Source organism: Diadema antillarum, unplaced genomic scaffold (assembly GCF_040938485.1).
Source record: "Diadema antillarum isolate AM-2024a unplaced genomic scaffold, OU_Dant_1.0 seq00000533_RagTag, whole genome shotgun sequence".
NCBI lineage: Eukaryota > Metazoa > Echinodermata > Echinoidea > Diadematoida > Diadematidae > Diadema > Diadema antillarum.
This window is the reverse complement of record NW_027271484.1, coordinates 391,023-418,554: the sequence shown is the minus strand read 5'-3', so window position 1 is coordinate 418,554 and position 27,532 is coordinate 391,023. Positions and strand designations below refer to the sequence as shown.

Below are 27,532 nucleotides of genomic sequence, written 5' to 3'. Positions count from 1 at the left end.
CAAATAAACCCAGCTTAATTCTCGAGTTGTAATGATTGCTGATAGAATTTGACGTATCTACTAGTATATGCGGATTAATTTGACGCAGTTATGGCATACTTATGGATGCTTTGAAGGGACATCGCAAATACAAATTCTCGTTGATATATCGTGAATCACTTGTGAAAATGGTTGTTTAATTCTTGTGAAATTTGTGAGGAGAAAAAAAAGGATATACATATTATACCCTTCAGGGCTTACAGTTTCTCAAACCGAGAAACACGTTGTAGTGATTGAGCAAAGAAAAAAAAAATATGCGAGGTAAAAGTGACCGAACAAACTATCAAATTCGGCTTTGCAGTCATAATAGAATCTTCAGACGTACTTTTTCAGTTATGGCATACGTATGGATGTTATGGCATACGTATGGATGCTATGAAGAGACATCGCACATAACTATCGTTGATATAATGATTGATGATAGAATTTGACGTATCTATATGCGAATTAATTTGACACAGTTATGGCATACGTATGGATGTCCTGGAGGGACATCGCAAATACAAATTTTCGTTGATATAATGATTGTGAATCACTTGTGAAAATAGTTGTTTAATTCTTGTGAAATTTGTGAGGAAAAAGAAAAGGATATGCATAATACCCTTCAGGGCTTACAGTTTCTCGAACCGAGAAACATGTTGTAGGGATTGAGCAAAGAAAAAAAAAATATACGAGGTAAAAGTGACCGAACAAACAACTCAAATTCGGCTTTGCAGTCATAATAGAATCTGCAGACGTACTTTTTCCTGCGATATTCCACATTCGATGGCCACCTTGGTCATGATCGACTCCATGATTATCATCCCCTGCGGTGCCCCAAAACCCCGAAAGGCCGTGTTGGATGAGATATTGGTTCGACACACGCGCCCCTCAATGCGGAAAACGGGCATCCGGTAACAATTGTCGAAAAATTTCGTAGCTACACTCATCACCTTTAAAATGAAGAGAAAAACGCATTGATTTCCGGATGATACTCGTTATTCCGAAGGCTCGTCATTCTGGAACACACAATTCCGTAAACTTAGACGTTCCTTAACCTGGAAATGAAATAGGGTTCGTTTATCTGCATTTTTATGTCGTTATTCTGAAGTTTCGTTATTCTAAAGGTTCGTTACTCCGAAAACGAAATAAGGTTCGTTATTCCGAAAGTTGTTTGTTAATCCGAGAATGAAAAAAAAAAAAGCTAAATGACGAATCTTCGAAAATACGAATCACATTTCGTTTTTGAAAGAACAAACCTTCAGAATAACGAAGCTTTTCATTTTCAATTTTTAGACTAACGAACCTTCGGAATAACGAACTGTCACCGTTTTTTGTTCCTCCAGGATAAGCAAAAAATCACAACCACAGAAGGCAAAGCATGAGACCATTTAGTTCACATGATTGCACGCAATAGTTTTCCCTTTGAGTGTCCACAGATAATGCTCGTTTATACCAAAACTGACAATTCATTTCCAAACGTACACTATGTTATACTTTTTCTCCCTCGAGTTCATAAGGACTCGTTTTAAATGCATATTTAAATGCAAATTCATATGTATAACCCATTATGCGTGTGTAAGTATGTCCGTTTATATATATGTATATATCAATTTATCACGTGCAACATATATGAACATATATTCTCCTGCGCGCAAAAAAAAAAAAAAAAAAATGTATATGCGTCGAAAATTTGGTTTGAATGAATAGTACTGTTGGACTCACTGAAATGCATTATTACCCTACTTCGTCATCTGTTCTATAAACTAAATCATGAAGAAAGAAAAGAAAAAAGAGGCGTGAGCCGGACGTTACTTTAAACTTGTGCTTCCTTCATTCAAGCTTTCGGCCTATTAATACGTCCTTCATCAGGATCTATGAAAATAATACCAAAAGAACATCCTCACAGACTGAATTCCATGATATACCATAATACAAGTTTATTACTCGTTTCCCACATATACTATATTCACCACAATTACAATATATATATATATATATATATATATATATATATATATATATAATAGGCCTACATACATAGATACATGCATATGAGTACGTACAATCGGTGACACGTCGAAACTGAAGCCGCCGTTTGAGAACAACTTGACATCAAAGGCCTGCAGCCGGCCTTCTGTGGTGAATCCAACCTTGTAGCGCCCTACAAAAGGGTGACGTCCTCCGGTAGATTGCATATCTTCGTCACGGTCCATCATGAATCGCACTGGTCGACCCACCCTGCATGGTATTCAGAATAATTTCCTTGAAGTAATGTCATAAACACTGTGAGTGAAACCCAAATTCCTGCTTTTATATTCCAAATGAATTAACAAGATCATTTGTTGGCAATGGGAAATATTTGGGAATTATTTGTTACAAGGTAGATACAGAAAAAGACGAAGACTTGATTCAGTTGCTTTCATGAATAAGACAGGATATTCTTGCTGTTAACATAAATTTTATCTTCTTTCTCCTCTATCGTCCTTATCTCCTCTGCCTCCCAGTGACTATTATCACTTTTTTACCATCATCATCATCATCTTCTTCATAACTACCACAAGCACCACCAACATCATCCTCATCCTCCTCATCATCTCCTCATCCTCCTCATCAGCAGCAGCAATAGTTCAGGAAAGATGATCTTACTTGTTTGCTGCTACCGCACATGCGGCAGCTAAGGGAGAAGATCTCAATTCTTTCCCTCCGAACCCGCCGCCCAAACGCTTCACTCGGCACGTGATCCGATTTGCCGGAATGCCAAGTACACTGGACACCATGCTCTAGAATGTTAGAAACGCGAAATAAGAGGGAGCGAGAAAAAAAAAAGGGGGGGGGGTGGAGAGAGATAAGGACTAACTCTTGTGAACTGTAATTAAATTGACATGTCTGTAGAGAGCGGCAGATCATGTCTGTACAACGATCACTGTAGTTTAATCGGAAGATAACTTTCAGAATTACAAGGCAGGAATTTCCTTCTAACGGGTAAGGGAGAAGTGGGCTCTATCATAACATTCTGAAGAAACACGAAAAAAATGGACTGACTGACAAAAAAGATTTGAAAAAGTATATGTTCTGATTTCGAAAAATGTAATATTGATATGTGTGATTGAAAGCCGAATAAATGATAATAATAATAATAACAATAACAATAACAATAACGATAATACTAATGATAATAATAATAATAATAATAATAATAATAATGATAATAATACACGTGCAAACATGGTTTCTTGACAAAATATCTTACTCTCTTCTTTGAAAGCAGAAACGCAAATCTTGACCAACGAAGTTTTGTTTTAATTTCCGATGACTATGTATGGTCGTAATCTTGTTTAAGTGTTTGTTGTTAGCGTGTCTTAACTGAAATTTTTTACTTATATTGTAATGATTCCACTCACTTGAACATTGGTGGGATGTTGGGTCGAGGAAAACACTTCCACTTCTTTGTCTTCTCCTTTCGGAATGACAAATGCACACTGCGTCTCGAGGTAGAAATGTTCTTCACCTCCGACCTTCACCTCACCTTCGATCACGTGATCACAGGTTTTAAGAGACTCCACAGGGTCACCTTGCTCAGCGATAATCGGTTCTCCCATGAACGACTCCTTTTCGATTGCTTCCTGAAATACAAACGCGTTTCACAAAACTCGAGAGAAAAGGGCTCCTGATACCTGTTTGTATTTATTGTTGGCATTTTTTCTATTCCGCATGGCAAGTTCCTTGCAAATCACAGAATCAAACGTAGGCATATGCCATCAAAAAAAAAATAAATAAATAAACACAAATGCAAATTTATACACACATTATTCGAACGGGTGGTTTAATGCACAAAACGGAAAACAAAAGTAAAGCGTCTTCACGTTCACACAGTGACAAAATCCCTTGTTCCCTAAAATGTTCGTTTGATCACTTGAAAGACTTAAATCCTAACGGTACACCAATAATTAGTCCATATCCAATGGTCATGTTTGTTGATTAATTCCGAGTGAAAAATGTACAACTCTTTGAAATTGTCTGCAAGTTTGGCAGTATAACCGGAGGTTGAAACACAGCCACGTCATTCTAACTACACGCCTGGATGACATATCAGAGTAATCCTCACCTCGATCGTGATTACGGCGTCAAGATCTTCGTATTCAACTTTCACAAGATTGGCGGCTCGTCGTGCTAGGGCTTGCGATTCTGCTAAGATGGCTCCGATTGGCTGTCCAACATGGAATACCTACGAGAGTGACGACAACAAATCAATTGAAATCGATTATTCGATTTAGTACTCCTGTCTTAAGCTTGTATGCTGCATCATCTACAGTATAATATCCCAGAATAAGACATGATAGATGAATACCAGTATAGACTTGAATTAAGTGAGAAAAAAAAGTAAAATATGCAGGGCTACACAAAATACGTGTATAAGGTATTTCATACAGCAATATATTCAATAACTTTGATGTTCATCTGACACTCTTTGTAGTCATTGCATGTATCCTGCATCTACAAGTCCCACGGTTTTTAAAACAAGTTTTTAAAACAACAACTAACTGAGTGAGGAAACATAAAGTTTCCAGATCCCCCTTTAAAAAATAACAACTCCACAACAACAACAACAACAACAACAACAACAACAACAACACACACATTACGCATGCCACATCGCGTTTTTGGTTTTCAAAATGAAAACGGGTAGGCCTATGGGGTATCTCACAAAAAGACTCCAAAGTCGTTTGGTGTTGTGGTACCAAATGTCATATCCTAGTTACCTCTTCTGACGCAAACAATTCTTCTTCGGGGAAGAGCGCACCGACAATGTTACTGGCGGGAACATCGCTTGCCGACACGAACTCGTGAACGCCCTCTAGGGACAAAGCTTCTGACGGATCCAGAGAGCTGAAGAAAAATCAAAAGTTATTCTTCTTTAGGTCAGTTTTCAGTTTATTACATTGTCGAAATTCAGTCAATCAATATAAAAAGCCTCCATTCCCAAAGTCCTGGTCTACATAAAGTACGCAGCGTTGCATGTTAAGGCCACCGCACACTATATGACTTTCGGTCGCACGACTGAAAGATTATGGATCTGGAATAAACAAGCGTATTTATTCTGATGCTTTTGTGATTTATTTCGGATCCAAGGTCGGTCAGCCTTTAACCGAAAGTCGTGCAGTGGCCTTTAATCTTTATACATCCACACACACACACACACACACACATACACACACACATACATACATACTGCACATATATCTAATTTTGTAACTGCTCATACCTGATTACGGAAGTCATTATACCCAATATAATATGGTACTCACATGATTTTCGCATGTGCCCGCCGACTGTAAACAAATGACATGTAGAGCTGACCTGTTGTACAAAAGGAGGATAAGGTAAAAGCTGATATAATTTTGTGATCTACAGTCATCGCCGACCAAATTAAAGTTATCTGTGGCAAACCAAGGGAAAGATCGAGGAAGAGTGATCACATTGACTGAAGGAAATCTGCTGGGGTGGATGAGCGAGAAAACCCCGACTGCGTTACTCTACAGGGAATCAAATTAGGTCACAAACAGAAGAAACAACAGAAGGCCTACCTATGTAATCTCTGTTAGAAGTACAGTATGACCGAATGTACTACATATTGTAATAGATGGAACATGGGACAGCGAGCGTAGTGGTAATCATGTTCTTGGACTTGAGAGTTGGAAGTTCTTGGGACTTGGAAGAAGATGATGTTTGAACTTGAACTTGATGTTTGTATAATGTTTCATTTTCATAAATCGTTTTGCATTATATCACCGTCATTAACTGCATTTGGTATCATTACAAGCTGTATTAATGGCGACAACCTAAGCGTCTTCATTAGATTCCATATTACATGAGAAGGCAAGACAATTGTGTACAGCAACAATGGGATTTTGAAGTTAGAGGTAATTGGAGGATTGAATCAGAGTATACATAAAGCTCATTATCGCAATTTTTTTCGATGATTGATATTCCTACTCGCTCATTGACAGGCCAAATTGACAGCGGATGTATATGACGGCGGCAAATTATTACTGAAAAGAAATAAATCATGTCTGCTAACCCCATACATCCGGGATGTCATCTATGTAGACAGCCTCTCCCGTGGCGTGCTGAAGGGCGGCCTTGTGTACAACTGGTCGGCCGACAGGATCCCGGCTCGGCTGTCCAGGAGCAGGTTTCTTAAAGGTTGATAACAACAGAAGAGAGATAGAAATGAAGAGAGAAATAAATGACGCCACATTACCGACGCGCAGTTTGCCGTAAAACTTACCAGTCTAAGCCAGAGTATATGTTTGTAATATCAAATGATAATCTAGGCCTATTATTGTTATTCTGAATATTATTGTCATCATTGTCACCATGATGATCACTATCAACGAAGGACTCTTGACACAGCTGCTCCAGAGATCAACATTTTGAATTCCTGCTGCTTGTGTTACCGGCACATGCCCTGTACAGTGTCACAATATGATCCATCAATATGAAATATAAAATATACGCATAATGAGGTGTCTAAACTATATAGTATTGTACTTAATTTTACTGTATTTTTACTCTGAAAGGTGGCCATTATATTTTATATGACTGAAAAAAAAAACATCTGCTGCATACAGTCGACTGGTGTGTGTGTTGGTCATAGCAATCAGTAAGGTTTTCAAGGAGTTTATCCTACAGAGCACTGCGTAGTGTGGCCAATGTCTAAAGGCAGCTTTCCGCTCCCTCGCGGTGAGCTGTACGGTCATTCCACTACGTGAATGTTGTTAGTTTGGTTTTAATTCCGTTTCATTTACTACACATTTTATCTCAAGGATTCATTTTGTCAAACGTGAAGTATCGATTGCAGGAAATTGATGGAAGTAGTGCTTACCTCGAAAACCTGGGCAGCGTCGACTGGCAGGGCCTGGTAAGGAGAAATAGCACTTCTCTCCCGAGACGACACAGAAGCATTCTGGGCAGGCTGATGGAAAGATTCGATTGATACAGGTCTTTTTACTAAGACATTCAAATTTTACGAATACCTCCATGAACAAAGGATATTCCTGACCTCCAGACAAACCTTGAAGAGTTTTGCTCAAGGTAGGAACAATTACTAAGTACTGCATGCACACTGGATTCCAATGATTGAAACTTATGGAGTGTGAAAAGGTGGATATAACAGTTTGTAATTAGATTCTAAGAAGAAAGATGTATAATAAATTTAATGAAATGAGAAAACTACCAATTTAGATGATTACCAATCAATGAAACAAATTTCTAGATCACTATCAAAACAACTATCTGATCAGAATGTTTTACTTGTCCTACATTTAGCGTATTGGGCATTTAACAGGTATTACAAGACATCACTTTTATGTTTTTATGTGTGTGAGGATGAAGTCGGACTCTAAGACTCAGTGAGAAAATGAAGGAGGCATGACTGCTTTGCTCTGGAGTCAAAACGCAAGTGTGCTTTATTCATTGCTCTCCAGTATATCAATCCAACACATGTACATTTGATGTATCACTGTACACTATATCTACAAAACATGACCCGGTGACTTTCCGGTGTTGATTACAATATATTGCTGATATGGTGTGATGAGGTGATGATGAATGACGGGGAGAGCGGAAAGGAAGTAGGAACAGAAAGTAGCTGTCGGCGTATCAAAGATCATGAAGAGAGAAAGAAACCAGAGAACGATAAGAACTTAACAGTGGACAAGTGTGGTGGAAGGGTGGCGGTGAGATGGCTGATTATGGAATGAATGAAACATGCTGTTTACTGCTACACCATAGATAGTCACAATATGTTTCGTGCAGACACAATATCCCTTCCCTTCTTGGAAAAGAAACACATCACTAATGTTGTCTGTGAGTGAAAGGATAGCCAAGAGTTAAGGAAGAGCAATAGACATAGGAATATACGGAATACAGTTACGAGTGATTTTCAAGCAAAATACGGTCATGATAAACTGGAACAAATTATGTTTTGCATGTCAAACTTCAGTGGAATATGAATCCATGCACTGTTGTGTTATGTACTTGCATGTAACGATATTTAACATATCAACTCGTGAAGGTAGAAATTAATACATTAAAATGTACTTTATGATCTTGATATGTGTACTCTGCAAGCTTGAATTTTGGTTTACCAACAAAGTTGTATCGCAAACATGAATATACATCGTATTTTAACCATAGAAACAGGAGATAGGTTATAGAGAGTAAAAGGAAGACAGAAGTAAGGCAAATCTGATGTCTGTTATTCACCATGAATACAAATATTTTTTTTTATACATTTGTGAATACTTCTGATAATACGACAATACACGAATGAAATGTCATACGAGCAATGTAATGTGAATTTCATTACAAGTATATAATCAGGGTTCATAATGAGTTGTCTTAACTTAGTCTGCGAATACACAACTTATAAACATTGATAAACATGGTTAAGGGTTACATTTCGATCACACATCATGATTGAACAGTCAGACTTCTCATTCATATATTTACAGTTATTTACAGTTATTTACAGTTCGTGTGACACTGATAGTTCTCCGCTGAGTGTTCTTCACTTCAATCAGTCCACTTTTTTTTTTTAACGACTCAGGAATTCACTATGGTTTACATGAGTGTTCACATGATTACACCTGACCTGAAGTATGTAAGTCTGTCTGGTGGTCGCGATTGTCTGTGCGATCGTCGAAGCTCTGCTCCGTTCTGCTGCGGAGCGGTCTGACGGTCTAGCTGCGTGTCATCGTGAAGGTCGAAGCCGGTGTGGACGTCGCGTTCTCGCGAATCTGGCTTTTGTGGAGCGGGGATTTGGCGTATTTGCGACATGTATCTCATCGCTGTCTCGTTTCCCCTGCGAAGTTTTACGCTTCCACCTTTTCTCGCGATAACTACCCACGGTTTGGGGTCGAATCGCGAGGAGAATTTGTCTCGCTTTCTCTGCGTGATGATAACATGATCCCCCGGGTTGACATTCCGTGGTCGCGAGCGTTTCTTGTTGTCGTGATACGCCTTCATGTTCGCTTTGTATCGCTGATCGTGTCGTCTCGCACTGGCGTACGCTCTGCGAGTTGGCGTTGGCGTTGACGGCAACTTCGTGCGAAGCTCTCGATTGTATAGGAGCTTTGCCGGTGTCGCCAGTGTTGCCGGATGAGGCGTTGAGCGATAGATGAGCAGAAAAGCTAGCATAGCTCGATGCCAATCACGGTTGCTATTCCTCGCTGTTCTGATCGCTTTCATGAGAGTAGCGTTGAATCTCTCAACTTCTGCGTTTGCTTGTGGATGGTAGGTTGTGACGCGGCGGTGTTCGACAGCGATCGCTTTCATGTATTCCGCGAACTCCTGCGAAATAAACTGCGGTCCGTTGTCCGTCACGATTTCGTCTGGAAATCCATGCTGCGCGAAGATTTTATCTAGCCGCGACGTGATCACTTGCGATGTCGTTGATCTGAGGATTTCAACTTCTGGCCACCGCGTAGCAGCATCTACGACGACTAGAAGCGTTTCTCCAGTCGGTAGAGGTCCACACAAGTCGATGTGGAGTCTGCTCCACGGAGCGCAAGGCATGGGCGATGGCTGGAGAGGCACAGAGGGAGGAGCTGGCATCTCAGCTTGGCAGGCTGAGCAGTTTCGAACTAGTGTCTCTGCATCGACATCGATTCTCGGCCACCAAACTTTTGTGCGTAGGGCCTGCTTCAGTCTCACAATGCCCTGATGCGGCTCGTGTGCGATGTCGAGCGTTTGCTTTCGCAGCACAGTAGGGATGACGATGCGAGTTCCGCGAAGAAGAAGACCATTCTTCGTTGATAGCTCGTCGCGAACTCGTTGATACGCGGATAATCGCGGGTTGTCGGGCCACTTGCCTGTATTCACCGCATCGATCACCTGTTGGATTTCGGAGTCGGCTAGGGAGGCTGCGGTGATTTGTTGTCGCGAAAGTGCTCGTGGTATTGCGTGCGTCAGAATTGCGTCAATGTACTCTTCTGCGATATTTCGATCGCGATGAGGTTGATCAATCGGTAGACGTGACAAAACATCAGCTGGATTTGTCTTCCCTGGCATATGCCTAATCGTGAAGCGATATTGCTGTAGGCGTAGGGCCCATCGTTCAATGCGTGCGTGTGGTCGACCATGCGGTCCGTAGATGTATAGGAGCGGCTTGTGGTCGGTGTGGAGAACAAACTCAATTCCGTACAAGTAGAGATGAAATCTCTCACAACCCCACACGACAGCTAACGCTTCTCGTTCGATTTGCGAATACCGACGTTCCACATCAGAGAGCGTGCGACTAGCATACGCGACTGGGCGTGTTTTCCCGTTGATCGTCTGCGTAAGAACAGCACCGAGACCGACGGGGCTGGCATCGACTCGTAGCTCGGTCGGTGCTCTCGTGACGAAATGTGCCATGACGTCCTCGCTCGTCAGGGCATGTCGAAGTCGGTCGAATGATTGCTGCTGCTCACGACCCCAAATCCATGCCTGGTCCGCGCGAGTGAGTCGGCGAAGGGGCTCGGCAATGGTGGCAAGATTTGGGATCAGTCGCGCACAATAATTCACTAATCCCAAGAACGAGCGAACTTCTGAGGAGTTTGTCGGTTGTCGAGCTTCTTTGATGGCCGCTATTCGAGCGTCATCGGCTGCGATGCCGTCTCTCGAAATCACGAAGCCGAAGAATTTGATTTTCGGCACCCGGAAGATGCACTTCTCCGGATTCACGGTGAGGTGACGGTCGCTGAGTCGTCTCAGCACGGCGTGGAGGCGGGCATCGTGCTCGGCGATGTCCCTCCCGAACACCACGATGTCGTCCGAGATGTTCTTTACGCCTTCCAGTCCTTGCAATGCGGTCTGTATGGCATACTGATATGCCTCGCTTGCTGATGACAATCCGAAAATCAGTCTCTTATAACGCATCACACCACGATGCGTCACGAATGTCGTTATATCTCGTGAGGTCTCTTCGAGTTCAATTTGGTGATATCCCCACTTTAGATCCAGCTTAGAGAATACCGCGGCACCGTTGAGTGCGGTAAGGGTCTCGTCTAGGGTGGGGATCGGGTGGCGCTCTCTTTTCACCGCTAGATTGGCTTTTCGCATATCTACACAGACTCGTATGTCCCCATTTGGCTTTGGAACTACCACAAGCGGGCTCGCCCACGATGTCGGGCCTGACACAGGCTCGATGATGTCCATGTCGATTAGCTCTTGAAGTTTTTGGTCCACCTTTTCACGGAGGTGAAACGGTATCCGACGGGCTGGCTGAGCAATAGGGGCTATGTCCGGATCAACATGTACACGCACCTTGTATTCGGTGAGCTTGCCGAAACCGGCAAAAACTTCTGGATATTGACGCTGGAGGTCATCGACGTGGTGGCTGGCAAGATGAGCGTCAATGTGAACGGCGCTGGCGTTGTGATTTGTCTCTTGTACACTCTCGTCTGCGACTCGAATTAGCTGTAGCGCTGCGGCTGTGTCTCGCCCAAGAAGACATCCACTGCTTCCGTGCACGACAACGAATCGTGCTGTCGTGGAAAGTTGAGTCGAGCACGAAGTCCTAGCGCTGAATTCCCCAATCACTGGCAATGGGGTTGTAGCACCGTACGGAAACAGGCGAATATGAGTGGGGGTCAACCGCAGATCAGTCGGTGATGCGCGGCCTCTCATCCACTCATATGTGCGGGCGTCTATTATATTTACCGACGCTCCGGTGTCGACCAGCATGTCGATTTCGATGTCCGCTATTTTGACGCGGGTCTTGTTTCGCGACTGCCCAATGGTGAAGAGACGGTGGGTGTCCGTGGCAGGCGTTTCACCAGTCTCACTACCGTTGTCGTGGTGGTTGGCGATCTCGTCGTCGAATGGCTGGAAATTACTGAGTTCTTCAGCCACTGAATTCACGCCTTTCGAGCTGCTGCTGCGACAAACTCGAGAATAGTGTCCGATTTTATGACACTTTCTGCACTCCTGTCCTCTAGCTGGGCACTGTTGATCTGGAGGTTGATGTCCGTTGATCCCACAGTTAGAACACGGTCCAAAGTTGGATTGGCGCGAGTATTGTGGCGCGTATAATCCTCTTCCTCCTCCTTTGCGGTGTCGACCGCGATTTGAGAACCGCCGACCACGCCTGTCATTAGGCGCTCGATAGCTCTGTCTAGTAGTCACTTCGTCTACGTGTTCAGTGGAGGGGGTCGAGTTCTTCATCTCCATCGCCGAGGCTTGGCGATCGGCTGCTTCCGCAGCACGAGCGATAGAGAGAAGACCAGTCAGCTTAAGGTCCGGCTCTCTCAGCAGTCGACGGCGTAGCGACTTGGAGTTGCATTTGTCAATGAACTGATCTCGAATGTGGTCGTCCTCGTTGGCACCGAATTCGCACGTGGAGGAGAGCGTCTTAAGCCTCATGTAGTACTCATCAACAGACTCGCTGTCACGTTGCTCACATTGGCGGAATGAGTGTCTCTCGAATGCAACGTTTTTCTTTGGCACAAAATAGCCAGTCAAGGCTGACATAGCAGAGTTGTAAGATGTTCCCCCATTCAGCGTGGCAAAAAGCTGCTGCACATCTGGTCCGACGCAGTGAAGAAGAATTGCCCGTTTTGCTGCATCTTCTGTGACTCCCGTAGCGGCAATGTAGTACTCGAATGCCATCTTCCACTTCGACCAAGCATGCGATGCTCTGGCCGAAATATCGAAGGGAGCAGGCGGAGTAAGCATCCTCGTCGCCATTTTTTATGTTTTTATGTGTGTGAGGATGAAGTCGGACTCTAAGACTCAGTGAGAAAATGAAGGAGGCATGACTGCTTTGCTCTGGAGTCAAAACGCAAGTGTGCTTTATTCATTGCTCTCCAGTATATCAATCCAACACATGTACATTTGATGTATCACTGTACACTATATCTACAAAACATGACCCGGTGACTTTCCGGTGTTGTTTACAATATATTGCTGATATGGTGTGATGAGGTGATGATGAATGACGGGGAGAGCGGAAAGGAAGTAGGAACAGAAAGTAGCTGTCGGCGTATCAAAGATCATGAAGAGAGAAAGAAACCAGAGAACGATAAGAACTTAACAGTGGACAAGTGTGGTGGAAGGGTGGCGGTGAGATGGCTGATTATGGAATGAATGAAACATGCTGTTTACTGCTACACCATAGATAGTCACAATATGTTTCGTGCAGACACAATAATCACTTACATTGTCATCACTCAAAAAATAAATATGAATGAACACTAAACTCTGAAATCACAGAATAGGGTGTGTTTTTGTTGGGTTTTTTTTATTTTCAAGAATGGGCTTACGAAAGAGAGGGGACAACGCTACCGTCACTCAAGAATAAAATTGAACTACATTTTTTTTTTTTTGTCCACTACGGAAATTCGTTGTTCACTGGTTGACACTAGACCACTACGCGTGTGGTTTAGGTCATCAGTTTGGTTTCACCCTCAACCACCACCCGAGAAATATAGAAACAAAAACAAGCACAAATGTAAGTTTGGCAGTTATGTAACGTGAGTCACGATGTGGATTGCGTAGCCTCCAGCTTGCACAAGTGGACACAACGACATTATTTGACACCTTCGCGTCTTTCCGGGGGTTCTCCTCCTCCACCCCCGTCCTCATTCCTTCATTATAATTATGTCGATATACTAGGACTTCATGTGTTCTTTTAAAACGTTATTTCAGGACTTACACAAGTGAACAACAATTTCTAGTACTAACCTGATCAGTACCAAGCTGGTCCAGGACCATGAGATAGAACTTGAAAAAGAAGCTCAGGGTGAGAGACTTTCTGTACGTCTCCATACCCCCGGGCGCTCCGGCAGGGAGCGGTAGATCGTTCTCCAGTGAAGACAGTGCGGCTTCTAGCATGCTGTTGTCCCATGACCTACGGATAACGTTGAGGGAAAAAAATATCGGGTAGCTTTGCATTATTTCGCTGAACATATCTTTAAAAGTTTCAAAAGTTCAAAAAGAATGTACTTCTTAAACATCCCGTTTTGAATGAGCCATGAGGTTTTTCCTCTTCGATTCATATTCAGAACGAATAATGATGAAAACAAGAGAGATCAACCCTGGACATTAATGATTGTAAAAATAGCGCAGGGGTGGCGGACAACGCAGAAATCATAGTTTTATGTTTTGTAAACCAACCCGTCTGCTGAAATATTGATTTCAGCCAGTTTGATATTTTAAGATGATGGAATAAAAATGTGTCTTTCTGTGAACACAACTCGCATGCGTATGTTCCTGTTGTGTGTTCCAGAAATCGATTCCTCACCTCCCTTTCATCAATGCCATCGTCTTCAGGGCCATCACCGTGGTGGCGGCCATGCCACCAAACGCCAGACTGACATCGTCAACGACCGCGTTCTCACCTCCTCCGAAGACAACTCTCATCCCGGCATTGACGATCGCGATGTCGTCTTCACGGCGTGGGGATTGTTTGAAGGCGAAGAAATGTTCGTTCTTTGTGTTCAAACAGGATAAAAACATTTCTTCACTGATTGTAGGGACGTAAATGGCCATGCTGCTTTCCTTCAATATAGCGTGTAATTTATACGACGGTGGTGTGTTCATCTCCCCAGATGTTGAAGTTGCTACGATATCACTCGAGGTATAATGGTCATAACAATGGAGTTCTGTGAACATTTCTTTTTCAACGTCAGATAGATATTGCAAGTGAAATGTATCGCCACTCATATCTGAGTGGTTTTGTCATTATTTGAAGCTTGTATGAAGCTTTACAATTTCTCTTAAATGTACTTATGATTTATTTGCTAGTAAATTGGAAGGAACTAAAACATGTCTGTGAACCACTCAAGCAGTCTTGTCAGCATTGCAGCAAAAGTTCATGAATCATTATCATGACGCATACAGGTACTGATGCGCATTACAATAATATCACTTTTGAATACAAAAATTTTATTTTGGTAAATAAATGGGAGAAATGCACACACAAGACATCAAATTTAAAAAAGAACGCACCATCAATCTTTCGGAAAAGGAAGCATATGATTTCAGATTGATGAGTACAAACATACTAAACACGGTAAGAATACTACTTGGCAGCTCTGTATACAGATAAGTTGTGGATAAATGCTAACCTGATGGGTGTATGGGATGGTTATTGCTCGGAGAATCTCGTCCGGCATCAAGATGTTTTGGCGGTAACCAGTGAAGAAATTCTCGTCCATCGTCACATAGCGAGAACCTCATTACATATCAAAAAGAATTCACCTTGACATTAACGACTTCATATAAACAGAATGATTGCTTAAATGATTGACAAATGTTTTGCAGCATTGGGCAATACGCTTCCCTTTTTCTTTCTCTCCTGACGCTATACTGACAGATTTTTTCGCTCTATCTTATTCTTCTCATCCTCTTCTCTGTATAGCTTGCCCCCTTCTTTTTCCTCATTTCCTCCACACTCCATCAACCCGTTCCTTGATCCCGTCCTATCTCTCCCTCTCTCTCTCTCCATTCCATATAAATCTATCAACACCCTCCCGCTCTTATCTTTCTCTGACTCCTATTTCCACTCCACACCCGTCCTTACTTTATTCTTCCCACCTTCATTATCCGTCATTCCCACTTTTCTTCTCCCTCTCACTCCTCGCTCATTATCTCTTCCTTCTCACCCATCTCCTCTCAGTCTACCCCAACTTCTCTTTTTTATTGCGCTATGAAGAGGAAATTGTTTTATTTTCTGGGTGAAGCAAGATTTATATGTTTGTTAATTTCTCTTTAATTTGTTTTCTACATATCTTCCCATCCTTCAACTTAATCATTGTGTGCAATGCAAATCAGCATGTGACCTTTGCCGGACCTCCGGGTTTATGGCGTTCGTTATGCTGTTTGTCCCGATATGACATATTGTGATTGGATTTATTTCTGTGCATCAAATCTTTGCTTTGTGAGCGTCTATCAATGTTTTCTTTCATGCAATCATGCTGTCTCTTTGGCAGTGTACCAGTAGTTCCTTGTGCAACAAGGACGTTGCAAATAATAATGCGATAAAACGATTAGCTATCCTAGTTGAACATGAAAACGTGGAAGCCAACCAACATCGGATGGTATCAGTAAAATCGACGCACATTACATAAGATCTTATATTGGCACTGTCACCAAAAAAGTAACACCACTGGATAATACAGTTACACATACCTCTCGACTGTGATACCAGCTCCAGTTTACATCTTGCTGCCAGAAAGATGGGGTTCAGGTCTGAGATTGGACTACCAGTCACAATATTTCCTCCGACAGCCTTTCAGAGTGAGACGATGAAACAAACAGTGTTACGGGTTCAATGAAATATGTTCCAACAAATTGACTGGCATACTCTGCTCTGTAAATTGGACCATAATTTTAACTCCATGTACCTTTTGCAGCTTAGAAGACCCTATTCAGAAGACATATTGCTTCTTGTTGTTATCATTTCCCTTTATTCCCACACCGTTTCTTCATTTTCCCTTTATTTTTCCATTCACTTTTACCTCTATCTTTCTATAATTTTATGTAGGCCTACCTTCTCTTTCTGTCTTGGTACTGATGGTTTTAGGTCTAGTTGTATTTAGGGTAATTGTCCTTGGGAGGTAGTTGATGGGAGGGGAAAGTTATCCAGAAGGTAATTATTGTTCAGGGGGTCGCTGACCAAGAATCATTTATCACAACCCCTGACAACCGCCCCCACCTCCACACACACATTATAACGTTATGCAGTCCCTGTTATGGCACTGACATAGTTAATGGAACTTTGCACACATGAACATGTCTCGTAATTTCAACTACAGCATGCACGCGCCCTTAGATTAAACGGCGTCTTACATGCAATGCTTATAACTAAGAGTCATCAGCTGACTTAACGACGGAAACTTATTGACACCACGCTTACCGCCATGTTTCTAATCTGCGAACCAGCAAACCAACGAAGCATCTCCACAATAGCAGAGAACACTCTAGTCTTGTGCCCTGAGAAAGGAGTAGTGATTAGCAGTCGTTTACCAGAAAGTGACGGAGAAAACGGAAATATTATTCAGACTTTCCTCCTTACTATAACATTGCGTATTAGGATCGGGAACAAACATGATAACAATTAGGCTAGGAACTGGATATTTATATCTTCCGTCAATAGGGGAAAAAAGAGCGGCATCGAAAAACTACGAGGTAAAATTCGATGGCAATGAAGATAATTAGTGGGATAATAGCATTCCTAATCAAAGTGATATTGACGCAAAGAGAGTGACACTTGAATTCACAACAAAATAAGACAATCAAACAAACATTATTCATAATCACATCAATGCGTTCATCAGATTCCTACCATTACATTGTATCTCCAGACATATAAACAAATCTTGTATCATTGCTGTATTGAATTTCCTTAACCTTACAGAAAAAATATCCAAAGCAATGTAAAATGTTTTTAAACAAAATTTTATAACAAGCATGAAGCGTTTGGCATACCTTGGGGAGATGTAATATCCTACCTTTCTGAGGGTTCTTTGATTATGTAAATCCATTGCCTCACCTAATTCTGTTAAGACGTGGAACACTTATCAAGAAAATCATATAGGAAACTATGAGTAGAACGGAACTCATTTTCTGAAATCAAACTGCACCGCCTGACTGAGTCAATTGATAAGTGAAAGCTCGTATTTCTTATCTGAACATAAATCTTGGAAGACAGACGCATTTTTATGAAGTCTACTGGTTAATGAACAACAGTGTTATCCTACTATCACACCTGGGTGGTTGTGGATGATAGGCTTCAGGAATTGCTCCAGCCGAGAGAGAGTGACAGACGACCCGATCACGACCCCGTCATCGCTGACCTCCATCGAGGTAAGTTCCGGTACGTGTGAAATGGAGACGAGCGTGGAATACACTCGGTTGCCAAACTTCATTTCGATACCTTCGGTATATGGAAGAAATGAAATTATTGTCAATATCATGATACGAGTGCGCATAACAAAAATAAACCAAAAAAAAAAAATACTTAGGACAAATGTCAGGGGTAAAGGATGTTAATCGGCGGTTCAGCAAGGTAGTCCGGACAAAGTGGTACAGAAGTGTTAATGACAAGCAATGCCTTCAGTTTCCAGTGAGGACATCATGTCTGCACATACATCTTTGGAATCTTCGGGATTCAACAACTCATTTTATATAACATGATCCTTGACAACCTGGATGTGGGTTATCAGTTCTTCAATTTCGTGTGTGTTTGTGTTTTCCTTCTTTCTTTCTTTCTTTCCTTTTTCTCTCTTTTTTATGTGTTTTGTTTTTGTTTGGCCTCATACTGCAGTGACATTAAAATGAAAATGAATATATCCTCTTTTCCTCAATGCAAGGTAAAAATGCAAACTAAGTCCGGTGGTATAAAGTATGGCTGTTGTGTGCATCATTACCGATCTCGGTGTTTCCCGCCACCAGCCTGGCATCCGGGAACTTTGTTTTGAGTTCCAGCACCTCTTGTAGGCTGACTGGTCTGTACCACGTCACGCGTTCTCCTCGAAAGACGAGCGATTTCTGGATGTCGTTTGACGCAAGCTGAACATAATAAGGGACATTATAGTTATTTCAAATGATCTAAGTTGGAAAGACAACTTTCATGATCATTGAATCAGATAAGACGGAATGTGTAAACTATAGAAAAGCAAATGATCCTAACAATTATTGTTGCTAATCATGTTATAGAGAAAAGATCGTCAAGGTATTATCCATGGTGTAGTACCACTGTGTCACAAATCCTTTAACACACAAGTGTGCTCTGCGGGAACTCTTTTTTCTATTTTGTTTAAATTAACAGGAATTCAGCCAGTTTATATACAAAATACGTCTTTTGAAGAACCGCAATGACGAAATCTTCAAACAAATCGAGGTAACTTAACTGCGTCATATGGTAATTACATGAAATCTGAAATGCATTTTATTTTGGTGTCATAAGAGTATGTACATCATATTTTATCTTAAACGTAAATGCATTTCATGTTCGCCATTCTGTGCCATGCTGATACGCACTACGGTGGACTTATCGATGTGTATGAAAAAAAGAAGAAGATATATTCCTGATGGTATAAAAAAGTGCTGACGCTTTAGCGATTGATAATTTGAACTTACCAATCGCGTCAATGTTTCAAAACGTTTAACTTGACTTGACAAATAATACAGCACTGCCTTTTCATGTGTCTATGGATAACCAAACGGGGGAGAAATACTGATAAATTTTACACATGCTCGGGTAGAATTTACTTTGTATTTTAATCTGTCTTCACAAATGTTGCTCGTGTTTGTAAATGAGGGACAGAGTTAAAACCCCTTCTATAGTAAACATTAATACAAGCAAACTGGTTATCATTTCTAATATAAGGTACTTGTAATCTTATCTTACCATTAGCTCTGGCGGGAAAATGATATCTTGGGTGGGGTCATACTTTGCCAAGTCATTCGGGTCGAAAAGAACAGCAGGCTGCATGGGGAAAAAGGTATACAGTGTATCTAAAAATGTTGAAAAGCTGGAAGAGAATGCATTAGATGTTATCATCCATTCATCATTCACTATCTTCAGCCAACCCCCCGGGCTCAAAATAATAATCATAAAAACACACTAAAATAAATCTTTGCTTATAAAGATAAATTGTGTACAAACCAACTCACACGCGTGCTTACGGTGGGGAGGTGAATCTTCAAGCCACCTCACACTAGACGACTTTCGGTCGTACGACTGACAGACTTTTGATCTGAAATAAACAAACGCGTTCATTCTGAGGCTTCTGTGATTTATTTCAGATCCCAAATCGGTCAGTCGTGCGACCGAAAGTCGTATAGTGTGTGGTGGCCTTTAAGCGTCTTCTGACTCACCACGAGGACGAACTCAACGTGGAAACTCTATACTGTGTAGATAATCATCGTACTGTAATCACCCATTCGTTGATTAACAAGGATTATCTGTAAATAATTCATAAAGCTGCGCGACTTTGACCCCCTTGATATTTCACATTTTCGAATTCTGTATACTTCAATCTTTCTCACCGTGTCTTCGTCATTTCTGTTGTCACCCTTGCCTCCATATTGTAGATCTTGGTCACTTCTGCATTTTCCTCCGCAACAGAAGTCCTATGCAGTAAACATATCATATTCTTAGCAACGTGCAGACTGCGTAGTTTGATGTACCTTCAAAAGTTTATTGTCTGATAACATGGAAGTTAAGTGACTCCTCTTTGGATATTGTAGATAAAATCATGTTTGCATTAGTTGTACTTATCAGCCATTAACAGACCATTAATACAAGTATAACAAATGTCTTTTGACTCTTGAAGTTGAAAAGTAAAATCATGTTGACAGTTACATACTGTATCCGTCAGAGTATAATGTTTCCCAAACAGTTTCTTCAGCAATTATCAAGATTTAACTATATAACTGTACATCAATATGTAATATCATAACATTTTCAGACCAATGAGACAGTTCCCTTGTATGAATCGAACCTCTATCATTACCAATTCTGCGACACTTTTGAAACGATATAGTGGCTGTTACAATAACGCAACTATGTAACTAATCTAATACTACCTCCGTAAATGTCTTATATCCCTGAAGGATGGGTCGGTAGCCCGTACAGCGACACAGATTTCCTTCAAGCGCTGCTTGAACCTCTTCCATCGTCGGCCGAGGATTGTTTCTCAGAAGGGCGTACATAGACATCACCATACCAGGGGTGCAAAAACCACACTGGGTTCCGTGAGCCTTGGCTATGCGCTCCTGAGGTAAAAAATTCCAATAGAACAAGAAATGAATAAAGACACATCATAGGGTCATTGGTACCACCCCTCCCCCCCCCCCAAAAAAAAAAAAAAAATATGTATCGGACAAAAATTCAGCGCGTACAATCCTTCCACCTCACCGTTAGGTTATCAAAATTTTGCAAACATATAGCGTTACGAATAAAACTTACTATTTTTCATGTTCACTTCAAGAAGACCACTAATTTCTGAAGAAGTATTATACAGGTTATTGGTATTCGGTAGACTTGTGAGGCAATGTAATTGATACATATAATCATTTTATTAGGTGATCCGTTAATGCTCCCCGATCACCTCTTTTTGTCCGAATTTTTGATTTTTCCTTTCTTTCTTTCTTTCTTTATGTAAATGATTTTCTTTTATCGATTATCTCAAAAAGTTTGATTTCCTATCATTTGAAACTTACATCACTTATTCAGGGGCGGATCCAGGAATTCCGTAAAGAGGGGGCGCCTTTACAAAATTAAAGGGGGGCGCACGCACCCCTCCCCCAATTTTTTCTTTTTATTTCTTTTGTCTTAACAAAAAGTAAAGAGTGGGTGCACGCCCGGTGCACTCTCCCTGGATCCACCTCTGCTTATTTGTCATGATTTCAACACATGAATTGCATAGCCTTTCTTCTTTTGTGATCACTCAACCGCGACGTCAATTTTCTGAAATCACTTTATTGTATACATACCTCCATTTCCATTTCTACTTGGCATTTTACAGTGAAACTTGGTAGGTATATATCTGATGATCTATGTGAACAACACACACACACACACACACACACACACACACACACACACAAAATGCCCTGACGAGCTCGAAAGTGCGCGATTTACTCTCTATCAACGTGTCAAACTGTCACATTCTGTGATTATCTCATTTCAGCTCCGACTTTTAGATTGTTGAGAATTGTACTGTTTCTCCCTATAATTGAATGTTATTCATCAACGTCAACGTAACTACGAGTTGCACTTCAGAATAGTGTGGAATCAGTGGAACTGGGATTTGGATCACAATATAATGGGGACGATTTAGTGATGAGCAACATATACCTGAACGGGATGTAGTTTGGTCTCCACACTTCCAATCCCTTCCACGGTGGTAACGGCAGCACCGTGGACAGAACACACTGGAACGAGGCATGCATTCACCGCTCGGTGCCTACAGAACATACACGAAATGGGTGTTTTTATTGATGACTCGGTAATGGAAAAGGTTCCAAAATATAAACGTGGATTGAGTGAATGCAGCAATATTGATACTAGATGGAACACACCAGTGAAGTTTGACGAAAATCGGACAATCCGTTCAACACTTATTATAAATTTACAAATTATGAATAGTTTTGAAAAGTTTCGGTGAGTTTCGGCTTGATGAGAGGACTACAACACTATCTAATTACTACAGGACAATGATGTGTAGAAAATATTTAAGAGAAATCTTCAAAATGATTTTTTTAAAACATGAAAAGCGTACATTCCCTTGGGTTGTAACAGACACGTGTTAAAGGCAACATTCTTCCTCCTGCTTTCTGAAAGAGGTAAGTCAAGTACTCTTTCAATATGCTAGGGGAAAAAATGTTGTGCTACATATACATAACATTTATCATTCATAGATGCAATATTGAATTTCTTACCTGACATTTCCCGGCGATGAGCTGTCACAAGACGAGATCATAACCGTACACGATCCGCATCCTCCTTCTGCGCACCCCAGTTTGCTGCCTTTCAGACCGACTATGTTTGTAGTTTTCTCGTCATGGAACATCATAAGCAGTCTCTCATGAAAGTGACATGAAATTCTCAACTTAAATTGCACATACATAAGCACACACACACACACACACACACAACACACAAACAGGAAAACGCTCAGGCATATACATCTATTATAACTAACACGTTGAGTGACTGACTTGAAGTTATGGAGACTGCTAATCAAAAGGAGTCATTTTGAGCAAGAACGTAACAATTTATAATGTGCAACTGCCGCCAAGTTACACATTAATCACATCATTACACAATGCAAGATGAATGAGTTTTGTCTCCGATATAATATTCCCAAGCAGGCCATAAATAAGGCACATTCTGTGTTCGAAAGTAACGGGCAGAATACTAAAAACAAAAACAACAATAACAACAACAACAACAAAAACAACAAAAACATAATTACAAATAAGGATACGGCGATTTCGCAGGAAGGTGAGAAGATTCATATCTGGACCTGGGTTTTTCTCAACTACCTGTAAGGAGAATATTTGAATTACGTATTGTGCAGACAGTTAGGAAGGCAATGACAACGACTTCTCAGATTGAAAAAGAGATGCACTGTATTGACATAATATATATATAATTATATAACAGGATATACTTGCTAGTTCTATAGACAGTTAAACATGTTGATATAGCTCGATTTCATTCGTGTTCTCGTCACTGGTATACTGAATATTAACTGAGGTTACATTCATTGTTGTATTGCTCTCTCTCTCTCTCTCTCTCTCTCTTCCGAGGTCGATCGAATACACATGTGACAATTAAAAATTAGCCGACATCCCGCAGTGTCCTAAATGTTGTATATATACACGGATATTTTTTTACGCATTTATTAACAAGTATAGAAACAATTAGACTCTTATAGCAATAAACATTAAAATAGGCACAGAAGGGCTTTTGCCAATTTCGGGACACCGCTTTGAAACTAATACGCTATACATCACGTTGAAATATACTTTTTCCTAATGATGGACTTTACACATTTTGCTATAACTTCAGCCGAATCATTCATGTAGAAAACTATGTATATACATTGAACAAGATATGTGCAGCTATAAGACGACTGAAGTGATAACGATCTGTATACGATACAACAGAAAATAGTTGTTTCATGACATCACATGCTGATAAGTTACTAACCCGTTTCCCATTGCAAAAGAACACAAGGTGGTTATTCGAGTCTGCCATGACCGGTTGTTATGCGCCCATCCAGTACAGTATCAGGAGCTGTCGATTTCACGACGGAATCTAAGCAAGTACAATGTCATAAAACGATGCAGTGTTAAAAATTCACTCCTTCCACACGCGAGTGCTCTATCTCGTCGCCACAAACTTATGAAGTATGAGGAGCAAAGTTCGATTTGGTGTACGATATGAGATATGCGTTTAACATGAGTACCATTGTAGCATACTGTATGATCGCTGTCGTATCCAGCTTTTACCGCAGGACTGGGCCAGCTGGGGATATATCACAAACTGTTTGGGTGGTGGGGTGATATGTAGTCCCGGTACAAAGTAAACACTAGTCCCGATACGGGACTCTTTTCTTTTTTCTCACTCTCTCATACGCCCTCATTGGCGGTAGCGCGAAGTCTTCTCGATCGCGACAGTCCACGCATCGCGCGAGTCCACAAATTGCTGCCCCCGAATTCGGGGGTCTCTCCTTATACTGCACGCCCTCAACGACGGTACTTCCGTGTGCGATATTGCTAGTACACTGTACAATAGACCATGCTAGTATACACCGTACACGAAGGCAGTCCAGGCAGTGGACTATTAAAGTAAACACCGGTCAGGGAAACTACTTGATGACTAATGAATATGCAGAGAGCTGAAAAAAAAAATGCAATACAGTGTATGTGATCTTTTAAACTTTGTTTATTATCCGGGATTATTATAGATGTTTCAGTGATGTACATGACTTGTATACAGGGGCGGATACAGGAATTCCGTAAAGAGGGGGTAGCTTTTCAAAATTAAAGGGGGCACACGCACCTCCCCCCCCCCATTTTTCCTTTTTATTTCTTCTGTTTTAACAAAAAGTTAGGTGGGGGGGGGGGGGGGGCGAGCGCCCGGTGCGCTCCCCCATGGATCCGCCACTGGTGTCTTTAAAACAAGAACTAACTACATGTAATCAAATCATGAACCGATAATTCTTGTCCCTGTCTACCCAGATGACAATAACACTGGCATTTTTTTCCATGTCACCCAAATGTAGGGTATTGGAGAAAATCAAATCAAGGTACAGTGTAATAACAAAAATTGAAAAAAAAATGTATGCAATTTACAACTACTTACATTATTTACAAACCAACAGCAAAGCATAGGCCCATAGATAATAATCTTTATATACATTTGTGGTAATTGGTGAAATTCTTAAGTTGAAATTCTTAACTACTAGGTGTTACAAAAAACATGTCCCACTTTTGATGCTTATAGCTGGAAAACTATATATCAGATAAAACTGTCATTGATATGAGTAATAACTGAATAGTGTACAATTTGGTTGGAGGTGATTTGAATATGAAAACCTCGATCAGTTTCATGAAATCCATGATTAATTTCAAAGTTAGGTTCCAGGTTTTGGTCAAATTTTGACCCTCTGTACAAAACCTGAACTTTACACAGGAACTAATGATGTGTATGTGAGTGTGTACTTACAATGACCCTGAACAATGGACCTGGATACCACCTGTTCAGAGCTCTGCTCCAAGGTACATGAATGCTTTATTACTTATTCATGATGGATTGCCTGGGCACTGATATAGTCTGAATTCCTAGCAAAAGGATGAAATGCATGCACATGAAAAAGTAAGCACATGTTTCCACGTGCTTGCATACACCTCATTTCAGAATGAATAAAGACTAGCTGTGATAGTGGAATTTCTCATGAATAAATAATGGAGCATTCAAATCTTGGTCATTGTCCAGGACCATAATTGTCTGGGTGTCAAGTACACACTCCCATACACACCAATTGACTTCTGTGCAAAGTTAAAGTTTTGTAATTTAGAGGGTTGAAAATAGAGCAAAATCTGAAACCTTACTGAAAAATTAATGTTTAATTTAAAGAAACTTAATTATGCTGTCATTTTGAAATTGCCTCCAACAAAATTGTACTCTATTCAGCTATTGCTCATATCAATGTCAGTGTTATATGACATTGATACGCGCGCGCACACACACACACACACACACACAAACAAAACTAGTACAACACAAAGGAGGACATAGCAGCATCCGAATAACAATAACAAAGCCGAAAGCCAAATATCTGAACACGACATGAGGCTTAAAGGTACAGTTTACATTTGGAAGCAGTGATTTTTAAATTTTTTGAATTATCACATTTGATGCGTATGTGTAGGTCAGTTGTATCACAAAACATCCTATCATATAAAAATTTTGCAATAAAACCTGAAATATATGGAGATATCACTGTTTTTCTCATCAAACCATAACAGTTACTGTAGACGGTTTAGTCTAGAAACAATTTTATCATAACTATTGTTCACATTTTGTATATTCAATAATGCTTAACATTATCCTGATTAAAATTTTTACAATGGTTGTTTTTATGCCTAACTCACATTTTAGAACTATTTTGAAGCACGAAAGCTGGGTTTTTGTTTCATCTACAAATAGTAAATAACGCCTTTAAAGGGATCATATAGTTTTGGTTGAGACCTGGACCCCGTTTACAGTGCGGGCTGGGCCGAGCCGCGGCCGAGCCGCGGCAGAGCCAGGCCTCAATCGCGGGGCCGAGCCCCGCAATTTTGTCCGTTTACACTGTCGGGCTCGGCCCCGGCTTTTAATTCAAACCTTTCAATATTTTGTCGTAGTGGCGCTCTGCTTGTAAAAAAAAACAAAAACAAAAACACGCAATTTGGTATAGACTGGTTTCCAGACCCTTTGCCAACTGGACTCCGCGGCGGCGACGAAGTCGCCGCCTTTGCCGAAGGAAAAATTCTTTGCAGGACAAAACCACCTTAAACTATATTAGTTTTCGACGTTGAGGGCCTTAATATCCTGAATAGCGAAATAGCGATTAGTACGGACAGAGGGTCTGGAAGCCAGATTAAATTTGTTACCGCATTTGGCCCAGTTTGCGTTTTACACTGAGAAAAGGCCGGGCTCGGCCGCGGCTCGGCCGCGGCCGAGACCACCTCAAGAGCGTGGCCAAATGCGCGGCCAATTTTAGCCCTGCATTTGGCCTTTTGTGCGTTTACACTGAAATGAAGGCCGGGTTCGGCCGCGGCCGAGCCCAGCCTTTTTGCTCACTGTAAACGGGGTCCTAATTTCAGGTTTCTAAGATTTTTCGGTGAGATAATGAGAAACCTCTAAATTCTATGAGGAATTCAACGTTTATTTGACGAAAATTGGTTTCGAAATGGCTGAGACATCCAAAAAAGAGCGATTCTAATAAAGTGTGGGGCCCACACTTTATTACAATCGCTTTGTTTTACTTTGTGGTTTTTTTTTTTTTTTTTGATGTTTAAGTCATTCCAAACCTGATTTTCATAAAATAAACTCTGAATTCCTCTTAAAATGGTATGCTCTGTACTATATCATAAGTGTTTTCTTGGTATCTCGCAAAAAGTTAAAATCCCAATTCTCATCTCCACCAATACTGCACCATCCCTTTAATATAGATGTGTGCATAATTTGCATTGAGACAAATTTCTATCCTGTTATAAGCCTCTTCACAATAATAGCTCATAATTTATGCACATTAGTACAAAATACCTTTTTTTTTTTAAAATCTCATTTGGTTAGGTATAGCATAAGCTTGCCCCACTAACAATGTCTGGAATTCATGTTCAAGGGCAAGTCCAGGATAATGTCCCCTAAGATGCTCAAATTAATCATGATTTGATTCAAGAGTAGTAAACATGTATTATTGATATCATAGTATATTGATATCCTATTGAATTGAAT

At 40.9% G+C, this 27,532-nt stretch overlaps 1 protein-coding gene across 1 annotated transcript in view; it reads right to left on the bottom strand.

The window, feature by feature from the left end:
* LOC139734582 (xanthine dehydrogenase/oxidase-like) overlaps positions 1-23,950 on the bottom strand; it is a 30,718-nt gene extending 6,768 nt beyond the window's left edge. The window contains exons 1-23 of the mRNA XM_071645365.1: positions 23,735-23,950; positions 23,007-23,064; positions 22,459-22,558; positions 21,875-21,983; positions 20,602-20,790; positions 20,118-20,145; positions 19,421-19,527; positions 18,438-18,579; positions 17,777-17,944; positions 16,925-17,001; positions 16,198-16,297; positions 15,135-15,241; positions 14,309-14,496; positions 13,750-13,915; positions 6,908-6,997; positions 6,101-6,218; positions 5,328-5,379; positions 4,782-4,908; positions 4,127-4,246; positions 3,423-3,644; positions 2,668-2,801; positions 2,085-2,259; positions 780-971 (exon numbers count right to left, since the gene is read on the bottom strand). Coding sequence (XP_071501466.1) covers positions 780-971; positions 2,085-2,259; positions 2,668-2,801; positions 3,423-3,644; positions 4,127-4,246; positions 4,782-4,908; positions 5,328-5,379; positions 6,101-6,218; positions 6,908-6,997; positions 13,750-13,915; positions 14,309-14,496; positions 15,135-15,241; positions 16,198-16,297; positions 16,925-17,001; positions 17,777-17,944; positions 18,438-18,579; positions 19,421-19,527; positions 20,118-20,145; positions 20,602-20,790; positions 21,875-21,983; positions 22,459-22,558; positions 23,007-23,064; positions 23,735-23,782 — 2,817 coding nt within the window. The 5' untranslated portion in view covers positions 23,783-23,950. The remainder of the gene's footprint in view (positions 1-779; positions 972-2,084; positions 2,260-2,667; positions 2,802-3,422; positions 3,645-4,126; positions 4,247-4,781; positions 4,909-5,327; positions 5,380-6,100; positions 6,219-6,907; positions 6,998-13,749; positions 13,916-14,308; positions 14,497-15,134; positions 15,242-16,197; positions 16,298-16,924; positions 17,002-17,776; positions 17,945-18,437; positions 18,580-19,420; positions 19,528-20,117; positions 20,146-20,601; positions 20,791-21,874; positions 21,984-22,458; positions 22,559-23,006; positions 23,065-23,734) is intronic.
* Between the last annotated feature and the right edge of the window lie 3,582 nt (positions 23,951-27,532).